This window comes from Pseudomyrmex gracilis, unplaced genomic scaffold (genome assembly GCF_002006095.1).
Source record: "Pseudomyrmex gracilis isolate BER0280 unplaced genomic scaffold, ASM200609v1 scaffold_169, whole genome shotgun sequence".
NCBI lineage: Eukaryota > Metazoa > Arthropoda > Insecta > Hymenoptera > Formicidae > Pseudomyrmex > Pseudomyrmex gracilis.
The window spans coordinates 207,993-224,823 of NW_018020753.1; the positions used below are offsets into that span (position 1 = coordinate 207,993).

The window sequence follows — 16,831 nt, forward strand, 5'->3', positions numbered from 1 at the left end:
TATTCCCGAAAAACGTGAAACGTGTCGGAATCATTACACGTCCCTGATCTGTCACGAACAGAACGTCCATTTAGATGCAAAGCTCGTCGCCGGCATCTTTTTTTCTCTCTACTTTGAAATTCTCTCGTTGAAATCGTCGTTTGGTAGAAGAAAGCGAGCACAGCCTTCAGAAGAGAAGATCGTTCCTTCTCAACGCTTCTCTTCCGACTCTTACTCTCGACGATCGTTCAATTACGCCAATTGATCGATTCGAAGGGCGGATATGCGGCGAGACACGACGTTTCCGTTTTCGGAAACGCTGCTCGTCAAAAGTAAAATAGTGTAAAATTGATCAAACATCGTTGATCTGATCTCCCTTCGCGCAGAAATTCTCTCGAAATCGATCTATTCCGAAATTCATTAATTTCTTAATTAAAATCTCGCGTCTCGAATACGTTCTCTTGGAAGAACCGAAAATGTCTGCTGGGTAGGACCGGAAATTTCTCTCGGATTATGGAAGTCGTGTGTGGCTTCTGCGTCGTTTATTATCAAAGTTGAAGGAAGTTTTGGAACGGAAATGAGATACGGCCGCGACAATAAATCATGCGGTACAGCGAGCACGCGTACGATTATCTCTTTCTCTCTCTCTCTCTTTCTCTTCCTCTCTATCCTAAGCAAAGTCTGCACGAAACGATGGATTGTTTCGCGTCGCATAAGCCGTTTATTTTTAGTAGCTCGATCGTCTCGCGGAGCCGAGACGTCGTCCGTCCTCCTCGTCATTGTCTCGCGGATAACATTAATGGAATACGGATTATTACGGGGAAGAGAAAGAAAGAGATATGTACGCGCAGATAGTCTCTCGGAAGTTCGACACGATCGTGTCGGAGTCCTTCCTCACGACCGCCCGTCATTATTTCCCGCGACATTATTATTCCGCGCAGCATCCGCCTCTCTGCCATTGTCATCGTCGTCGATGCGAGAATAAAATGAGGAGATTATCGTGACGCGCGCAAAGCGACGAGTAACGAGAGGAAATCTAACCTCGAGACGGATCCGCACATCTCGAGACGATTCAATAAGCTCGCTTGGCGTTTGCTTGTCGTATTAGAAATCCTTGGAGTACATCGCTTAGAGAAGACGGACGAAGGATTCATTTCCGTGGCTTTTAAAACTCACACTCGAAGACCTTGAAAAGACCCCACCTTTCGGTCGGATTCGTTGCCCGGTCGGAAATTTGCTGTTTTTGAGGTGTTTCCAACACCGGGATCGGTTTCGCGAGGATGAAGATTTTTGTGCGAGAACTAAAAGAGGGATCAAAACTCTCCCGTAGACGGTCCAATTTCCAGGGATTACTTTTCAAGGAAGTCTTCTCGTGCGGATTTTGAAACCGAACTCAAAGCGCGCGCGCGCGCGCGCTCGCACACCGTCAGATCCGTAGAGACCGTAACGAGGGATCGTTTTTTTCTTATTTGCAGACATAAGGCTACAGCTGAACGAGCAGCTGAGATGCCTCGACGTGAGGATGGAGGCGCAAGTCGCCCTCGTGGCCGAGCTCCAAGACTTCTTCCGCAAAAGGGCGGAACTGGAGCTCGATTACAGCAAGTCACTCGACAAAATGGCCAGGAGCATACAGATGAGGCACAAGGAGCAGAAACAGAAGTGAGTTACCACGTTATATATGTATATATTGTTATGCTTGTTTTGTTTCTTTTTCAAGCGGCGCTTGTCTCTGTACGTACACTTTGAAATTGTGTAAAAACGTATTCACAAAATGTGACTATGAATTTTTATTAGATATCATCGCGCGAGAACGGTTTAATTATGTTACAAACTAATTTTACGATATACGCGGATTTATCTGCAAACCATCGCGAAAATTTAATGGCGATTTGATTAAATGACTCTCTCTATTTAAATTTAATTGCTCGGAAAAAATGGTATTCTAGAGAAGAAATTTAAATAAAAGCAAAATAAAAAAAATAGCACGGTGTTTGTGTGCGCTGTCATATGATAAAAATTGAATTAGTAACGCGGAAATGTTTATAAACACAGTAAAAATAAAAACAAACTCTCTATTAATCGCTGCACGACTACACATCTCACAAAGGTGTATTAATTGATTAATTAATTTGCTTTAATTTATGTGCATGATGTAATTCGCCACGTGTTTGCCTCGTGTAATCGAAACGACCGGTGTATCTGTGTGTGCGCGTCTGGTAACGTTACATTAACGCTATTACGTTACATTTCTGTGCAACGCAAATTGTTTCCGATTATATATGTGACGTAAATGTTCGATCGAACGTGCAATTATATTTGGAATACGAACGTTAATTACACGTGATTGTTTCCGATTGTAAGTCGCATAGTATTTGGCGCAAATATCTCGATTCGGTAGCTTTAAATATATTGATATATCGCGATCGTATATCTGCCCTCTATTGGAAATTAAATTAGTAACTCGCTAATTACTAACTAAAACTTTGTTGTTATTTTTTTATTTATTTATTGTAGCTAATTTCTAATTTTTTTAATCAACTTCAATCGAGTTTCTGATCAGGAAGTAATGACCGGAATGTATCAAGTTTCTTATTAACCAGCCAGTTTTTACTATTTTAATTAATGGTTAGGTTTTAATTAATTTTTAACTGAAAAATATTGAGAATTTGTCGAGTTTTCCTGGACAAAACAAAAACTAGCCAGCGTTTATTCTACTGTTTGATTTATTATGCTTTCTAGAATTTGACCAGGAAATCCTGTTTTGACAACGTGCATTTATTAAAACACAAAAAACTGGCCGGGAACTATTTATCTCAACGGAAGTTTTTTTATCCAATTATTGGACAGTTGTTGTCAAATAAAACTAGAATAGGAAAACTGACCGGTTTTTTGCCAGTAACCAGTTTTTCATAAATACATTTTTACTAAAATATTACAAACTCACTACATTTCGTTTTTTAGTTTTTTCTTGTATGTTTGTAAATAATTTAAAATGTTTTCAAGAAACACATGTGTGTGTCTATTATATTTTTACATTTAAACGCGTCAATCCGTACTCACGTCTCGTTATGTCAAACTGTTTTTTTTTTTTTTTTCATCGTAACATCAATTTTTTAACAAATCCGCGCGAAAATGTCATAAATTTTTATATTACAATTACGTCTGTTGTGACGATCTCTTCTCCTGTACATTTGCGCGTACACCGCAGATTGCGATTGACATTTTCCGCGCTCTACTTTAGCGAACGACGGGAAAAAAAGTGTGTGCACTTCGTATTTTTCCCGCGTCCCACACACGCGTGCATTTGTTCGGTTGCTTTCGCGACATGCCCCAGTTCCTTTCTCGTCATTCAACCCTGAACGTGCCCTGCGCTGTCCCTTTTGCGCGCTGTGTTTTCAGCGTCCACAAAAGGGATGACTCCTGCGCGGCGCACGCGTTATACTCACGCCGAGTAAACATAATCTCTACACATCGCGATACGACCACCGGCACTCTCTTTCTTACCTGACTGGTTTCCCTCATTTCGCTTATCCGAGGAAGATATCGCGGATCGATATGCTTCTTTCCTTTTTTAATCCGCGTATCCGGAGGATCGCGCATCGTTGAGGCAACATGTTTCGGTCATTTCGTTTAATTCGCTCCTTTGTAGCCGCGCTCGAAAAATCCATTAGCGTAAACTGGGACTTTTTTTATTTTTTTTTTCTCCCCCGGCTATAATATCGGAACGAATTTAGATGGCCCACTTGCGAAGTTGTAGTTGCAGACGTTTTTGTAAAAGTGAGTTTAATTTTAGACACACACTCCGCTTGCGTTATCGGAAGACCGGTGGACGCGGCGCTATTTGCGGCGTTAGAACAAGCACAAAATACACACACGATCTATTTATAACGTTAAGATAATTTATAAAAAGATGTTAAAACGCATAATATTGCATGTGTTTTATTTATAACGCATCGAACTCGAACGTGCGTCAGTTTAAAGCAGTTTTTTTTTTTTTTGTGTTTTATTACGTTTGCGAAGCTTCAATTATCAAATGAGCTTTTCCATTTTCTTTATCGCAGCGCATCGCGCGCGATATATAAAGGATTCAAAACAAAAAAGAAAAAATTCTCCACCGTTAGAGCACGCCCGCGTAATATATTACGTTATACCGATAACACGTCGCGCGTATCTGCGCGCGGCGCATTTAGTATGCATGAACGTGCAAGTGGAACGATCGCTGTTATGTGTTGTAATATATAAACCGTAACGGCGGCGACGACGGCGGCGGAGGCGGTGGCGGTGGCGGCGGTTTGCGTTCGACGCCGCAAGATGAGTGCAGCATGCAGCTCGGCGACGCTTTATCGGCTCGTTAGCGACGATTTAATTGCCGTGTAATTGCGTCCGATATTATACGCGCGGAGCACATCCGCAGCGTCGCTTTCGTTGTTTCGATATCGTCTTTATCGATCGTTTTCCACAGGCGGGAACAATGGCCCTTGTTCTCCAGCTACGCTTGCTGGCAGCAACTCGTCAACGAGACCAAGTCCCTGAGCAGAGACCACGCCGCTCTGTCCGAGGTCTACAGCACCCATCTCGTGGGTCGTCTCAATCAGGTGATGGAGGACGTGCAGCGAATTTACAAGCGTGTGAGTGTCATGAGTGTCATACGTTTCGATTTGTGTTATACTGTTGGAAGAACAAACACAGTTTTCGCGAAGAAAAACATATCTCGATTAGATAATGAAAGAGTCAATGACAAAATAATTTTTATTATCTAACACGGAGATTGATTTTATTTTATATATTGATATAAAAAAAAAAACATATATCTCTACGCGTGAAAACATTACATTATATTTATTATTCTTTATACTTGCTAACGTACTCGCTAATATTTCTCTCCAGATTGATTATTCACCGCGCATTGCACTCTGAAAGCAGTTGCATGATCGTATCTCCGTGTCGTGAGAAGTTCGACTGTTCCATTGTCTCGTTGAATTAATTACTCCGAACGTCTCCATTGCGCTCTCTCTCGCCACAATGTTTCGCCACGACGGCATTATCGACATGTACCGGGTGGTATGAAAACAAAGCGGTTTTCTTTGATATACAGTCGATTTTGTCGCAAAATTGCAATTTATTTTTATTTGGAGTTTTTTTTATCAGATGAATTTGAAGATAGTCCACTTGCAAAGTTAGACGTTTTGCAACTTATGTGTAATAAGTGATTATTTTTCATTACTTCAGTAAATTTATTATTTTTGCTATTTTGTTTAACATTAGGAGACGAGGCACAAAAGACGTTAATAATTTTGTAAGTCCATTTATCTTCATGTGCTTTCACACCTAACTCGAATTTCTTTCGAGAACCAATAACATTGTCTTTCTGTGCGCGTAAGCAAAGATGACGAACGATATGTTTCAAGCGCAATGTCAATCGTCTTGTCAACGTTTGTTTTTCTCATTTGTCACAGTGTCGCGAAATCGGATACGAGACGCATGAGGAGATACTTCGGGTGTTGCACGAGCTTCACACAACGATGAAGACTTATCAGGCTTATCAGGCCGAGTCCAGACAGGCAGAGACGAAGCTCCGCGTGGCCGAGCAGCAACGCAACAAACTCGAGGTGGCGAACGCGGAGAGCCGCGAGAAACTCACGCGCAGCAAGAAATACAAGCTCATCGAAAAGGAAGTCAACAAGGTAGACTGTAGCATTCAGATCCCACCATCGTGAAGGTCAATGTCAGACGCTTCCGCATTCAGAAAAGTTCTCTCCGTTTCAATTCTGACAATGCTCGAGGCAGCTTCTGCAGTAGCTCGATGACGCTTGACCTTCGCGAGAGCTTACGCGGTTTAAGCTCTTCTCCCCGTGGGGGTTACTTCAAACTAGTTACCTTCGTAGAATCGCGTTGACAGAGTTCGCGTAGGATGAAGAGAAACGTCAAAACTTTTATATGTGCACCTATCGCGTATATAGAACGTTCTATACTCGCTTCAGTTTCCCGTCATTTAATGCGCGAAGATTCAAAGAAATATTTTGTTTTTGTACGTGATAAACCGATTTACGCGAAAATGTTTCAAAATATTTTTATACTTTATTTAACGCGATGAGGATTACAGACTTCGCTTCGTTTACACCTTGTCTGACCTCTTTCTCTCTCTCTCTTCCTCTCTTGGAGGCGACCCTGGCCGTGGATAAATCTGGCATATCCCGAGCGCGTCCTTCGATTTTTGGCATCAACGGTATGACGACGACGACGACGACGACGTTACGAGACGCGAGAAATTTATTCATCGTTGCACAGCCGCCTGACTTTCTTCCCCTCTCTCTTCCTGCGTCGTTCTTGACGCAGATGTTTGTACCTGACGCGATTGAACCGCGCTCGATCTCTTTCTGGCAAAAGACGATCTCTCACAATCCACTGGCGATTTTACGCCAAAGGCGTGCGATTTATCGCGCGCGATTCTCCCGCGTTCGAACACATTCACGCGATTCTCCCGTGATTCGACGTGCTATCTTTTTTTTTTTTTTCTCGTCGTTTCTCGTTCGCCAGCTGTTCTCGTTCGCGAAGTTGAAAAGCTTCCCGACTAGGAAGCGCTTTGCGATGACTGGTAAAAATACTCTTCCTCTCTCTCTCGTCGAGAGAAGTTACTTCGATACAATCTTTTCGTTCAAACTCGAAAATACAAGTTCAACCGGAGATAAATTGAAGCGACTCTGTGCGCAAAATGTGTAGTAACGTTGCGAGAGAAAAAATAAAAGATTCGTTAATTCACGATAAATTAAAAGTTACCGGTTTTACCATTCGATACGAGAGAGAAGGAACGCTCCTTTGTTCGTCGCGTCCCTTTGAGGCGAGCGAGGTATATTTCGCGTTGGGAAGCGTGTGGTTGGAAATTCGCGTGTCTGGCCTTCGTCGATGCAATTGAAAGGAAATTGAAAGTACAGTTGCAACGAATAGAACGACCGCGTTGTCTGCTGCGTCTTAACAATTTCGTGTCGCGACGGAAACGCGCTCATTACGACGACTCGCGACGGAAGCGCCTCTCTAATTTTCTCTCTCGCAACTTGCAACAATGAAGGATCACATATCGTTAAAATCAACCGTTAGACTCGTCTTCGCGCAATTCACTCGGGACGACGAAATTTTTTTTAATACAAACTATTGGATTTGATTGAAGCTACGTTGCAAAATAAATTTTAATACGTGTTTGCTGCGATCGTGTAAAAAAGAGAACATAAATTCCATGGCATTAATATCCGACGTATAAAATAGTTGAGATTTTTGTCCGATCGAACAGCGCGCGAACTTTTTGTACACACTCTGTATTTGTGTATGTTAAAACAACTACACAATATATTGCGAAAGCGCGCGCATGATTTACGGTCGCTGTTTGCACCAGGGTCGTTATTGCGTTATATTGCGTTATTGCGTTTTGCACGCCAATAAAGATTAGAACGGAGACGCACAGTCGACGGATATTTTATATAATATATTCGCACACGCCGCACATTATCGAACGGCTGCACAAAATACGAAGCGACGAAATATGTCTGGCGACAGGTGAAGAGACGCGCGGAACGAGAATCGTCGGTATCAAACGATATATCGAGGCCAGGATGTCCGAATTAGGTATCTGCGTCATCAGACCGGCAATTGTTCCGCTTTTTGTTAATCGTCGTCTATCAACGAGACTCTCTCATCGGTCGCCGGGACCGATTCACGGAATCGACCGCACATTCAAGAGAGATCTGCACCGTATAGAACGAATCTGGTCTCTCCGGTTCTTTCGAAAACTCGTCCGTGCGTTCTGTAGTGCGATTTGTGCAACAAGAAGAACGGCACGGTCTGAATAACGATTGTGGAATAAAAGAAACAAAGGAGAAATCCTAGTACAAAGTAAATATTTCGCGAAATTATTCTTGAGAATTATTTTTATAAAATTGTTGCAATAGTGAATTTTCAATAAATTTTCCGAAAGAAATTAATTTGAAAAAAATGTGATTTAAGCGAAATATTTTTATTTTGATTACTAGAGGTTTTTTTTAATCATCACTAAGATTCGAAAGAAAAGAGTTTTGCTGTTTTTTTTTTTTTTTTTTTTTTTTTTTTTTTTTTTTTTTTTTTTTTTTTTTTATCAAAAAACGAGAACACATTCTGACACACAAATAGAAAAGAAAATATTCCGTTGTTACCTCATACTTTCTCTTAACAATAAACGCGGTCCGCGGTCTTCTGCCGTCTGTTCGGGGAATACATATGCTTCGCTCTTTTGTTCGCATGACTCAAGGGTCCCCGGTGACCCAAAAGCATTTTCTCCAGCTTACACCGAGATATCATCCACTCCGCGGAGCGAATCGGCGGAGAGAGAGAGAGAGAGAGACAACTGGGAAATCCGTATCTCTCTCTCTTTGCATTCTCTTTTTTTTCTGTCATCTCGTTTCAATCCGAACGGACGAGAGAGTTTAGGGTCGAACTCGCTGAGTTTTTTGCCAAGCAACAACTCGATGGAAAAATAAAGGGCGTTTCCCCCCTGAGCAGTGTGGGACTCGTAAAGAGCGATAAGATGTACGGTTTAAAAACGGTCTAAAAGCAAAAGAGAGACATCGAGACGCGCAAAAGAGGAATGTAGGCGCCAAACGGTTCGGAGGAAGAAAGAAAGAAAGAAAGAAAGGGAGACCGGCAACACGTGCAACCGACGACTCATCGTCGTCATCGTTATATGCTTGATGTCATTGCTCGCATTAGCGGTGAGAGGAGACGCAGATTCCGTTGCGTTACGAAATCCGAAAGGGTCGGAAAGTTGTTTAAAAAGTGTTTTAAAAGGAGTTTTTACTAGGTAATATCTGCGCTCTCGCAAAAGGGAAAATGTTTACATTTTCGTACGCGCGTATAAATATTGAAAGTTAGTTACACAGTATACAAACAGAAACAAAAGACAAGAAACAAAAAGTTTTTATAAAGTAATATTTTGCTCTCGTTGAAAAAAAAATATATAACATATATATGTTCGGTATGTATATAAATGTTGAAAGTTACTGTCAGACAGACGCAAATAAACACAAGTAAATAAACGAGTTTTTATTTAAAAAAAAAGAGATTGAAAGAGAGGAACTGTACGGGACACGTGATAGTCACGAAGTTTATTCCGTGAAACGTGTGGAAAAATTGTTTGAATGAAAGATCATTTCGATATAAAAACAACGCGGGCGTGCGGACAATTTTCGGGGAGAGAAAATGCGAAACGCGAGATCTTCCGATGACGTCGAACCGAGACTGGAAACTCGTTCTGGAAAATTGACGACATTAATTAATGAGCCACCGTGCGGGTTTTCGCGATCGATTAATGGGATTAATTAGATTAAGCGGTCTCTCTTTCGCCGATTACTAGGTAAAATATCACTGATCCGGTATTCTCTTTTTTTTTTCAGAGGAAGAGCAAGTATCAGGAGGCGAAGTTAAAGGCACTCAAAGCGAGAAATGAGTACATCTTGTGCCTGGAGGCGTCCAACACGACGATACACAAGTACTTCGTCGACGACCTGTCCGATCTCATCGACGTAAGTTGCTTTGGTGGTTCATACGTGGTCTCGCACGTGCACCCCATTGACCCCAAGTCGACCACGACTGCGCTTTCTCCGGCCCTCGTAATTGTTGCACTTGTCCGTTGCGCTTGCAACGTTGTAATGTAAAATCGCTCCTCCCGTATCGAATTTAACATAAACATTTAATTATAACGCAGACAAATTCACGTGAAAGGTGAAAATAATATTAAATAAAATAAACTTGAAATTGTCAATGTAGAGATAAAACTGAATACAAGTTGGAATGTTTGCTAACTTACAAAACAATAATATAATATATTTTAGTTTTATTTGTTTATTACACAAGTGAGGTTGTGATGTCTGTTCTTGCAGTGCATGGACTTTGGATTTCACAATTGTATAGCAAGGGCATTGCTGATGCACTGCAGCGCAGAGGAGGGCAGACAGCGTTCTCTGCAATCTGGCGCCGAACAATTAGCCGCGTGTGTCGGTTCTCTCGACTCTCGTGCGGATAAGCAGAGATTCTTGGAGTCTCATCACGCGGCCTTTATGATTCCCAAGAAGTTCGAGTTCCAAGGACAGCGTGGAGACGAAGTACGGAATAAATTCGAATCACTTATTAAAGATGACAATTTTTTTTCCTAAAATAGAAAAAACCTTGGAACCTTTTTCTCTAAAAAAAAAATTACATGATTTGAACACTTAATTTAAGTGTAAAAATAAAAGAAATCTCTTAAATAATTTTATTCAATTTTTATAGACTCCCGAGCCGGAGCTGCAAAAGATGTTGCATTCAGAGATGGAGCAACGTTTGCAACAGTTGCAGCAACGAGTGACATCGCTGCGAACCGAGTCGGAGGAGGTGTGGAAGACCCTGGAGACCGCTGAGGCGAGTTTGCTGGAGATGTTGACCGCCAAAGATTACGATTGCTCGCGATACTTCGGCGAGAACGCCGTGCCTACGTCCAGGCCGCCGGAGACCGTGCAGATCAAGCTGCGGGCCGACAGACAGGAGACTGAAGAATTCTACCTCACAGTGAGTAATATGAGAATGGTGTTCTACGTTTTCCTCCCCCCTCTCTCTTCTTTCTTCCCCCGTCATGGTAAGCAAAAGACACGCAGCCGTGCAGTAGAATATTGATCGTCGTATTAACACTCGGAGGACAGAGGAAGTGTGCGAATGAGAGACAAATAGAAAATGCTTGAGGAAGACATACTGTCAAGCCGTACATCTCAAACTATCATTTTACATAATAAAATAGTTCAATTTAACTTCTGTTTAAATAAACTCACAAAGGGACTAAAGAATAAAACAATTATACAAGAACAATTATACAAGAAGTAATAAATTATATCTATTGACTATGCAAAAGTTCTTATAAGACTTCTTAGTTTGAAAAACATTTAAAGCCGCGTGTCGATCTTTCTAGATCTTCTTTATGATATTTGCAGAAATTCAGGGAATATCTTCTTGGCACGTCGAGAATAGCCAGGTTAGATGCGAAGCAGGAATATATCCGCCAGAGTCTGCTCGACGGTTCGAACGCCAGTCCGAATCCGTCGATCTCCGCGACAAAGCAGAAGCAGGCGCGTCGCAAGCGGATCGGCCGTCTGCAAATGAACGGTCAGCCGAAGTTGTTCGGCGGCTCGCTCGAGGAGTACCTGGAGAGCACAAATCAGGAGATACCGCTGATTATGAAGAGCTGTATTCGCGTGATCAATCTGTACGGTTTGCATCATCAGGGCATCTTTCGTGTGTCAGGCTCGCAGGTGGAGATTAACAACTTCCGCGAGTGGTTTGAGCGCGGCGAAGACCCGCTAGCGGACGTTACTGATGCTTCGGACATCAACAGCGTTGCCGGAGTGCTGAAACTTTATCTGAGAGAGCTACGCGAACCGCTCTTTCCCATTATCTACTTCGAGCAACTCATGGAACTGGCGCAACTCGAGTCGAGGCAGGAATTCGTAAACAAAATGAAGGAGATGATATCGAGTCTGTCAAGGCCGGTTGTGATAGTCATGCGTTATCTCTTCGCTTTTCTCAATCAGTACGTATTATCTACAAAAAGTGCGTTTATGTAAATTTACATCTGTAATTAAATTCTGATTTACGTTTGGATAGTCTCTCGGAATTTTCGGACGAGAACATGATGGATCCGTACAACTTGGCCATTTGCTTCGGTCCGACTCTAGTGCCCGTTCCTGAGGAAAAAGATCAAGTTCAATATCAGAATCAGGTTAACGAACTGATCAAGAATATTATTACGTTCTACGAGGATATCTTTCCGGATGACATCGGAGGCACTCAGTATGAGAAGTATATCAGCAGGGAACCTGATGACGGGTACGTAGAATCGTTTTATGTATCGCAGAATGTCATTATTTTGAGACAACACGATGTATTAAGGTGTTAAGAGCTGAAAACATTGTGTTAGTCTTCAAATATCTTTTATAAGTAATTTTTGGATCTCTATATTGTATGGATATTTGACACTTTAGGGATGTAGGGGATTCACCGACGGATCAAGTTCAGGAGGATATGGATTCGGAAGTTTATCCGTCCGAAGACGGTAATGTGTTTCCTGACTATATTTGACAATATATTGAATGTTGTTAAACGTTCGAAGAATATTTCCATGTATTTTGTTTGTTTTTATCCATTTAGAATCGGAGAATCTTGAAGCTACGGCGCAGTTCGACTTTAACGCGAGATCCGAGAGAGAGCTGACCTTCAAAAAAGGCGATACTCTGACACTTTACACGCAGGTCAGCAACGACTGGTGGCGAGGCGCTCTAGCAGGCAGAGAGGGACTGATTCCTGACAAATATATTATGCTCAAGATAAAGTTAGTATCATTGTATCAAAACCGTGACGTAAATTTCTCTTATATAATTTTAATAGTTGATTCAAGTTTGTTACACTTCAATTAAAATTTTTCTAATTATTTCTCAGTAATAGATTCTCATGATTCTCTGCGTTTTTGTCTGCGGTTTTTTTTAGGGATGAGGAGCGTGAGAAGGATCTTTTGAAATCGTCCAGTGAGGAATCCATGCGTAGAAGAGCGTCCAGTTCGGCGGATAGCGTACTGTCAAGCAACAACTCGCCGTTGATGGGTCCGTCGGCGAATCCGAGCACCTGGTCGTCCGGCGCGGCGTCGTCCGACATGTCGTCGTCCGCCACGACGAACATAATTACGGATAATAGTAACGCCAGCGGTATTATCGCGTCCGTGGTGTCGAATGTGCCCTGCATCTCGTCGTCGGCGCAGCCGATCATCAGTCGAGAGGTATTGGAAACTACCGTTTAAGTAGTTGATTTGTAATCTGTTCCCGATCTGTTCTCCTCTTCGTGTTCGTCTACGCTTTTTTTTTTCAGTTGTATACACTGTTTGTTACACTTGTGCATACCGACGCACCGCGCGTGCAGGTTTTTATTATCGTTCTCTGTATCCTTAAAGCGTATACACAGGTGCATGGCTGTAATGTTTTTTTTGTTTCATCTCTTTCGTAAAAATCTCCTCTCAAAGTGAAAACCGCACAACATATAGATTGGCAACACGAATAAAAATCCTTCTTGCCTGTGCACCGCACCTGCATATCAAGTCACGCATATCGCTTCGTTCTGTAATCCGCGCAGTTCTTTCGCAATCGACTGCGAGCAAATATACTTGCCGTTCTTCGTCTTTGAGAAACTTGGACGAAGAAATGACTGAAATGTCTTCTGGAATAAAATTCATGTTTATTATCCATCGTGAGATGTTCGCGATATGTTATTATTCGATCTCGTGATTCTGAGAGTAATATAAAAAGTGCTTTAAAATTACGCGAACAAATCGACAAACGCAGTGATTGTATGTGTCACAGAAAATACAGTGTCGAGACGTGAAACAAGCACGCAACGTGGAAAAGTCGCTATCTTTAAGTTAACTTAAATCCAGAACGCAAGTAATTTTTAGAGTACGTTTAAAAACATTTAAAAAAAAAAACATTTTGTACGATACATCTGTAAATAAACCAGAAATATACATGTTATATTGTGCTGCATGTCTCGCCTTGTGGTTGTTCTTGTCTTGCGTCGCCTGTGTCCTCCGTTGCACCGTACTTTACTTGTGTGAGTGTGTTTTTAAATTTTCTCCTTTGTGTTGTTTTTTTTTTTTTGTTTTATTTTTTTCCGTCAACTACTGTTTTAATGGTTGGGATGGTTGCTGTTTTTCCAGATATACGTTTAGTCTGTTCGGCCCTTTAGTTGGCGAGAAAAGCGCCACGTCGTTTCGCGCACGTATCCTACGCAGAGCGAAACGCGGACTAAAAACTGTTCGAATAAAAACTTAGTCGCCAGTGTGTTTATGGTTGCTGTGTGTTTATTACTTTATCGTTGTTGTGCTGCTGATCGCGACATGTCAAATTTGAGATTTTCGACAGGAGAATGTGTGTTCGCAGTTCGTTTTCTTTTTTCTCTTTTTTGTTTTTTTTTTGTTTTTTTTCTTTTTTTGTTTTTGTTTTTGTTTTTTTTCTTGTCGATTCTGTGAGTCTTCTGAGTTTCTCCGTAGAGCGAATCTTCTCTTCGGTCTGTAGATGAGACCAAAAGGAATGCCGCTCGCGCGGGGCGCCTGCTTATCTTCAACGGATATCCTTTCGGCTTTCGAGGTGAGTAAAAAGAGTCTATCTCACCCATTGAAATAACTTTTATAGCCACTATATTAACCCCCTCTCTCTCTCTCTCTCGGATAGTAAAACAAAAAATAGGTATGAACTAATTCATCGTTATTACGGTACGTTCACTCGCTTCTGTCCGTTTCGCAGTTTTTTACGAGCAGTTTTTAATCCCGTTTCTCTTAAAAGTGATGTTGCCTTTATATGTGTGTGTATCTCATCTCTCTTTATGTACTTTTGTGCGTCAATTGCATGCGAGCGACTGTAAGTGTGTCCCGAAATTTTTTACTTTGAGATTTCCACCCTCCCCCCCCCCCTTGTCTCTTTAGATCACAACCGTGTTGACATGAGAATTACGAATTATTTTGTGGTACAACAACAACTTGCAATGAAATCGTAGAACAACAGACCAATCGTTGAATGCAGACCTTTAAAATCAAGTTTCATTAGTACAAACCTCGTCGAATTGATCTCGGCACATTTTCCCCTTATAGAGTATTTTATATAACCATAATCGTTGTAAACCGAACCGAAGTTGTAAATCTCGTACGAATCACCTCACTGTCCTAATTGTTTTATATTCACGTTGTTTATATGGAAAGTTTGTATACAGGATGTCCCACTACTGTCGGGTGGCCTTTCAGACATTTCTTTAGAAACGTTACTACTAAGTTTTTTTTTTGTTGTAGAAATTTATTAATAAATTTGTTATATCTTTATGTTACATCTTTATGTTCTATATTTTTAATCTTGACGTTAAATTAGAAACGTTAAATTAATTATTACAAACTAGTTTTTATAATAGTTTTTATAATTTGAAGTAAAAAAAATCGATTTTAAATTTAAACGAGAAATGTGAAAAACATTGTCGCCTATTTTTTGAGGAATCTTTTTCAATCAACTTATACAGTTGCACAATTTTTGTCGATATTTTCAAAGACGATCATAAATGATCAAAATACGAATTTTTCCATTTGCAAACAAAGTACATCCATCGGTGGCGAGACTCCCTGTAAAGATGAAAAAAATAAAAAAAAAAACGTGATTCAACGGAAATAACAATACAATAATTCGTATCTCATTGCAGCGCGCACGATCGCTGATAGATCAAGACGACTCCGTAATATCTGCGTATTCCCCGCAAAAATAATCGACCCGCTGACTTCACTCTCAGGCAACACACACCCATTTAGCTCTTCCCCGTACGCGCGCCACAAGCCTCGCTACGAATGTTCCCGTGACTGTTCGCAGGCTGACACTGCAACTCCGTCAAGGCTGGCCAGGGTGTCCACACCAGAGAACGAGAAGCACTCGGAGCATCATCGGAACAATGTTGACGGCGTTCTCCAAGTCGCGTTGGAGAACAACGTCGAGTGCGTCGACGGTTTAGGTAATGCGAGCTCGAATCAGTATCAGCAACGAGGAAGCGGTAACGAAGAAGCGGCCACGAACGAGGAACAGATGCTCAACAACATGTCAGCGACGATATCGTCAGTGGACGGTGTTGCGACAAAACGTGCCGCCGGTCGAAAGCAACAACACTGGAAGTCGCAGAGCGTCGGCGAGGGCGTAGTTGCGCAACAACATCATCACCAATTGCAGTTGTCGCACGCGAATTCTCTGCCCACCGCGACGACGACGACGACGATAACCACGACAACTGCGACAACCACGTCGATGATGACGATAACGACTGTGATGTCGGATGAGGAGTTGCAACAGGAGACGACCAATTTCTCGGCGAATCGCGAACTATGGCAACGCCGTGCCACTTCACAGTCGCAGCTGCTGAATCAATCGGCCGCCAAGTCGTCGTCTTACTCGCGCGCGTCCCAGGAGTTCCGCGAAATGCGGCAAAAGCACACACCCGATCTGGTGATGGATCTGCCGCTGTCGGCGCAGGATCCTGTCGGCAAAAAATCCGCGTCGTCCAGCAGTTTAAGCAGTTCGGACGATGAAGCGATGATGCCATCGTCGTTGCTTGCGCCGCCGCAGACACCGCCCTCGCGAGCGGAGGCGGCCACGTCGCCAACCGGTGGCCCAGAATCACCGGATATGAGCACTGCTGCCGAACGGTTTGCTAAACAAAATCAGTGCACTCTGAAGAAGAACACGAAAACCGCGAACTCGGAAAACGCCGCCAACAACAAACTGAAGCGAATTGATACAACGGAGCATGACGGAACGAGCGCCGTCGATGCGGAGAACGACGAGATCGTCCGGTCAGCCAGCTCGAATCAGATCGCCGTCGATGGCGGCGGAGGCGGAGGAGGAGGAGGAGGAGGCGGTGGGGTACCGCTCAGGTCACCCCTACCGCCGCGCTCCACCCCCAAGATCGTCGCCAAGTTCGCCGACATGCATCTGACCGGCGGCAGCCAGGTGGTTTCGTCGTTCAAGCCGCAGGTCAAGGTCAAGCCGACGATCCTGCGCAAACCGGTGCTGCCGTTCCCGCATCCGCACATGAGTCCCGAACTCGCGCGCAAAATCGAGAAGCAGGCGCAGAGCGCGGAGCAGGCCAACTAGATTGCCATAATCGCCGAATGAGAGCCAAGAGAAGAAAAAGGTTTTTCACGTATTACTCGCGGTCGGAACGCGCGCTTGGTGTCCCTGCAACAATTGTCGAGAAGTTGTTTTTCCGTAAGTGTTGCTTCTCGAGTCACGGACAAAAG

General features: G+C 42.7%; 1 protein-coding gene across 6 annotated transcripts in view; it reads left to right on the plus strand.

The window, feature by feature from the left end:
* Window positions 1–16,831, plus strand: part of LOC109857718 (SLIT-ROBO Rho GTPase-activating protein 1-like) — a 54,452-nt gene that overhangs the window by 37,326 nt on the left and 295 nt on the right. For 4 of the 6 annotated variants that reach the window (XM_020434320.1, XM_020434321.1, XM_020434323.1 and 1 more), the window contains exons 2-14: window positions 1,455–1,638; window positions 4,442–4,607; window positions 5,436–5,663; window positions 9,396–9,524; window positions 9,882–10,103; window positions 10,270–10,545; window positions 10,962–11,557; window positions 11,632–11,853; window positions 12,009–12,079; window positions 12,175–12,355; window positions 12,511–12,796; window positions 14,085–14,156; window positions 15,414–16,831. The exon at window positions 15,414–16,831 is cut by the window's right edge and continues 295 nt beyond it. In XM_020434320.1, the coding sequence (XP_020289909.1) occupies window positions 1,455–1,638; window positions 4,442–4,607; window positions 5,436–5,663; window positions 9,396–9,524; window positions 9,882–10,103; window positions 10,270–10,545; window positions 10,962–11,557; window positions 11,632–11,853; window positions 12,009–12,079; window positions 12,175–12,355; window positions 12,511–12,796; window positions 14,085–14,156; window positions 15,414–16,685 (3,905 nt within the window). In that variant the 3' untranslated portion in view covers window positions 16,686–16,831. The remainder of the gene's footprint in view (window positions 1–1,454; window positions 1,639–4,441; window positions 4,608–5,435; window positions 5,664–9,395; window positions 9,525–9,881; window positions 10,104–10,269; window positions 10,546–10,961; window positions 11,558–11,631; window positions 11,854–12,008; window positions 12,080–12,174; window positions 12,356–12,510; window positions 12,797–14,084; window positions 14,157–15,413) is intronic. The other 2 variants (XM_020434324.1, XM_020434325.1) reach the window with 1 other exon arrangement.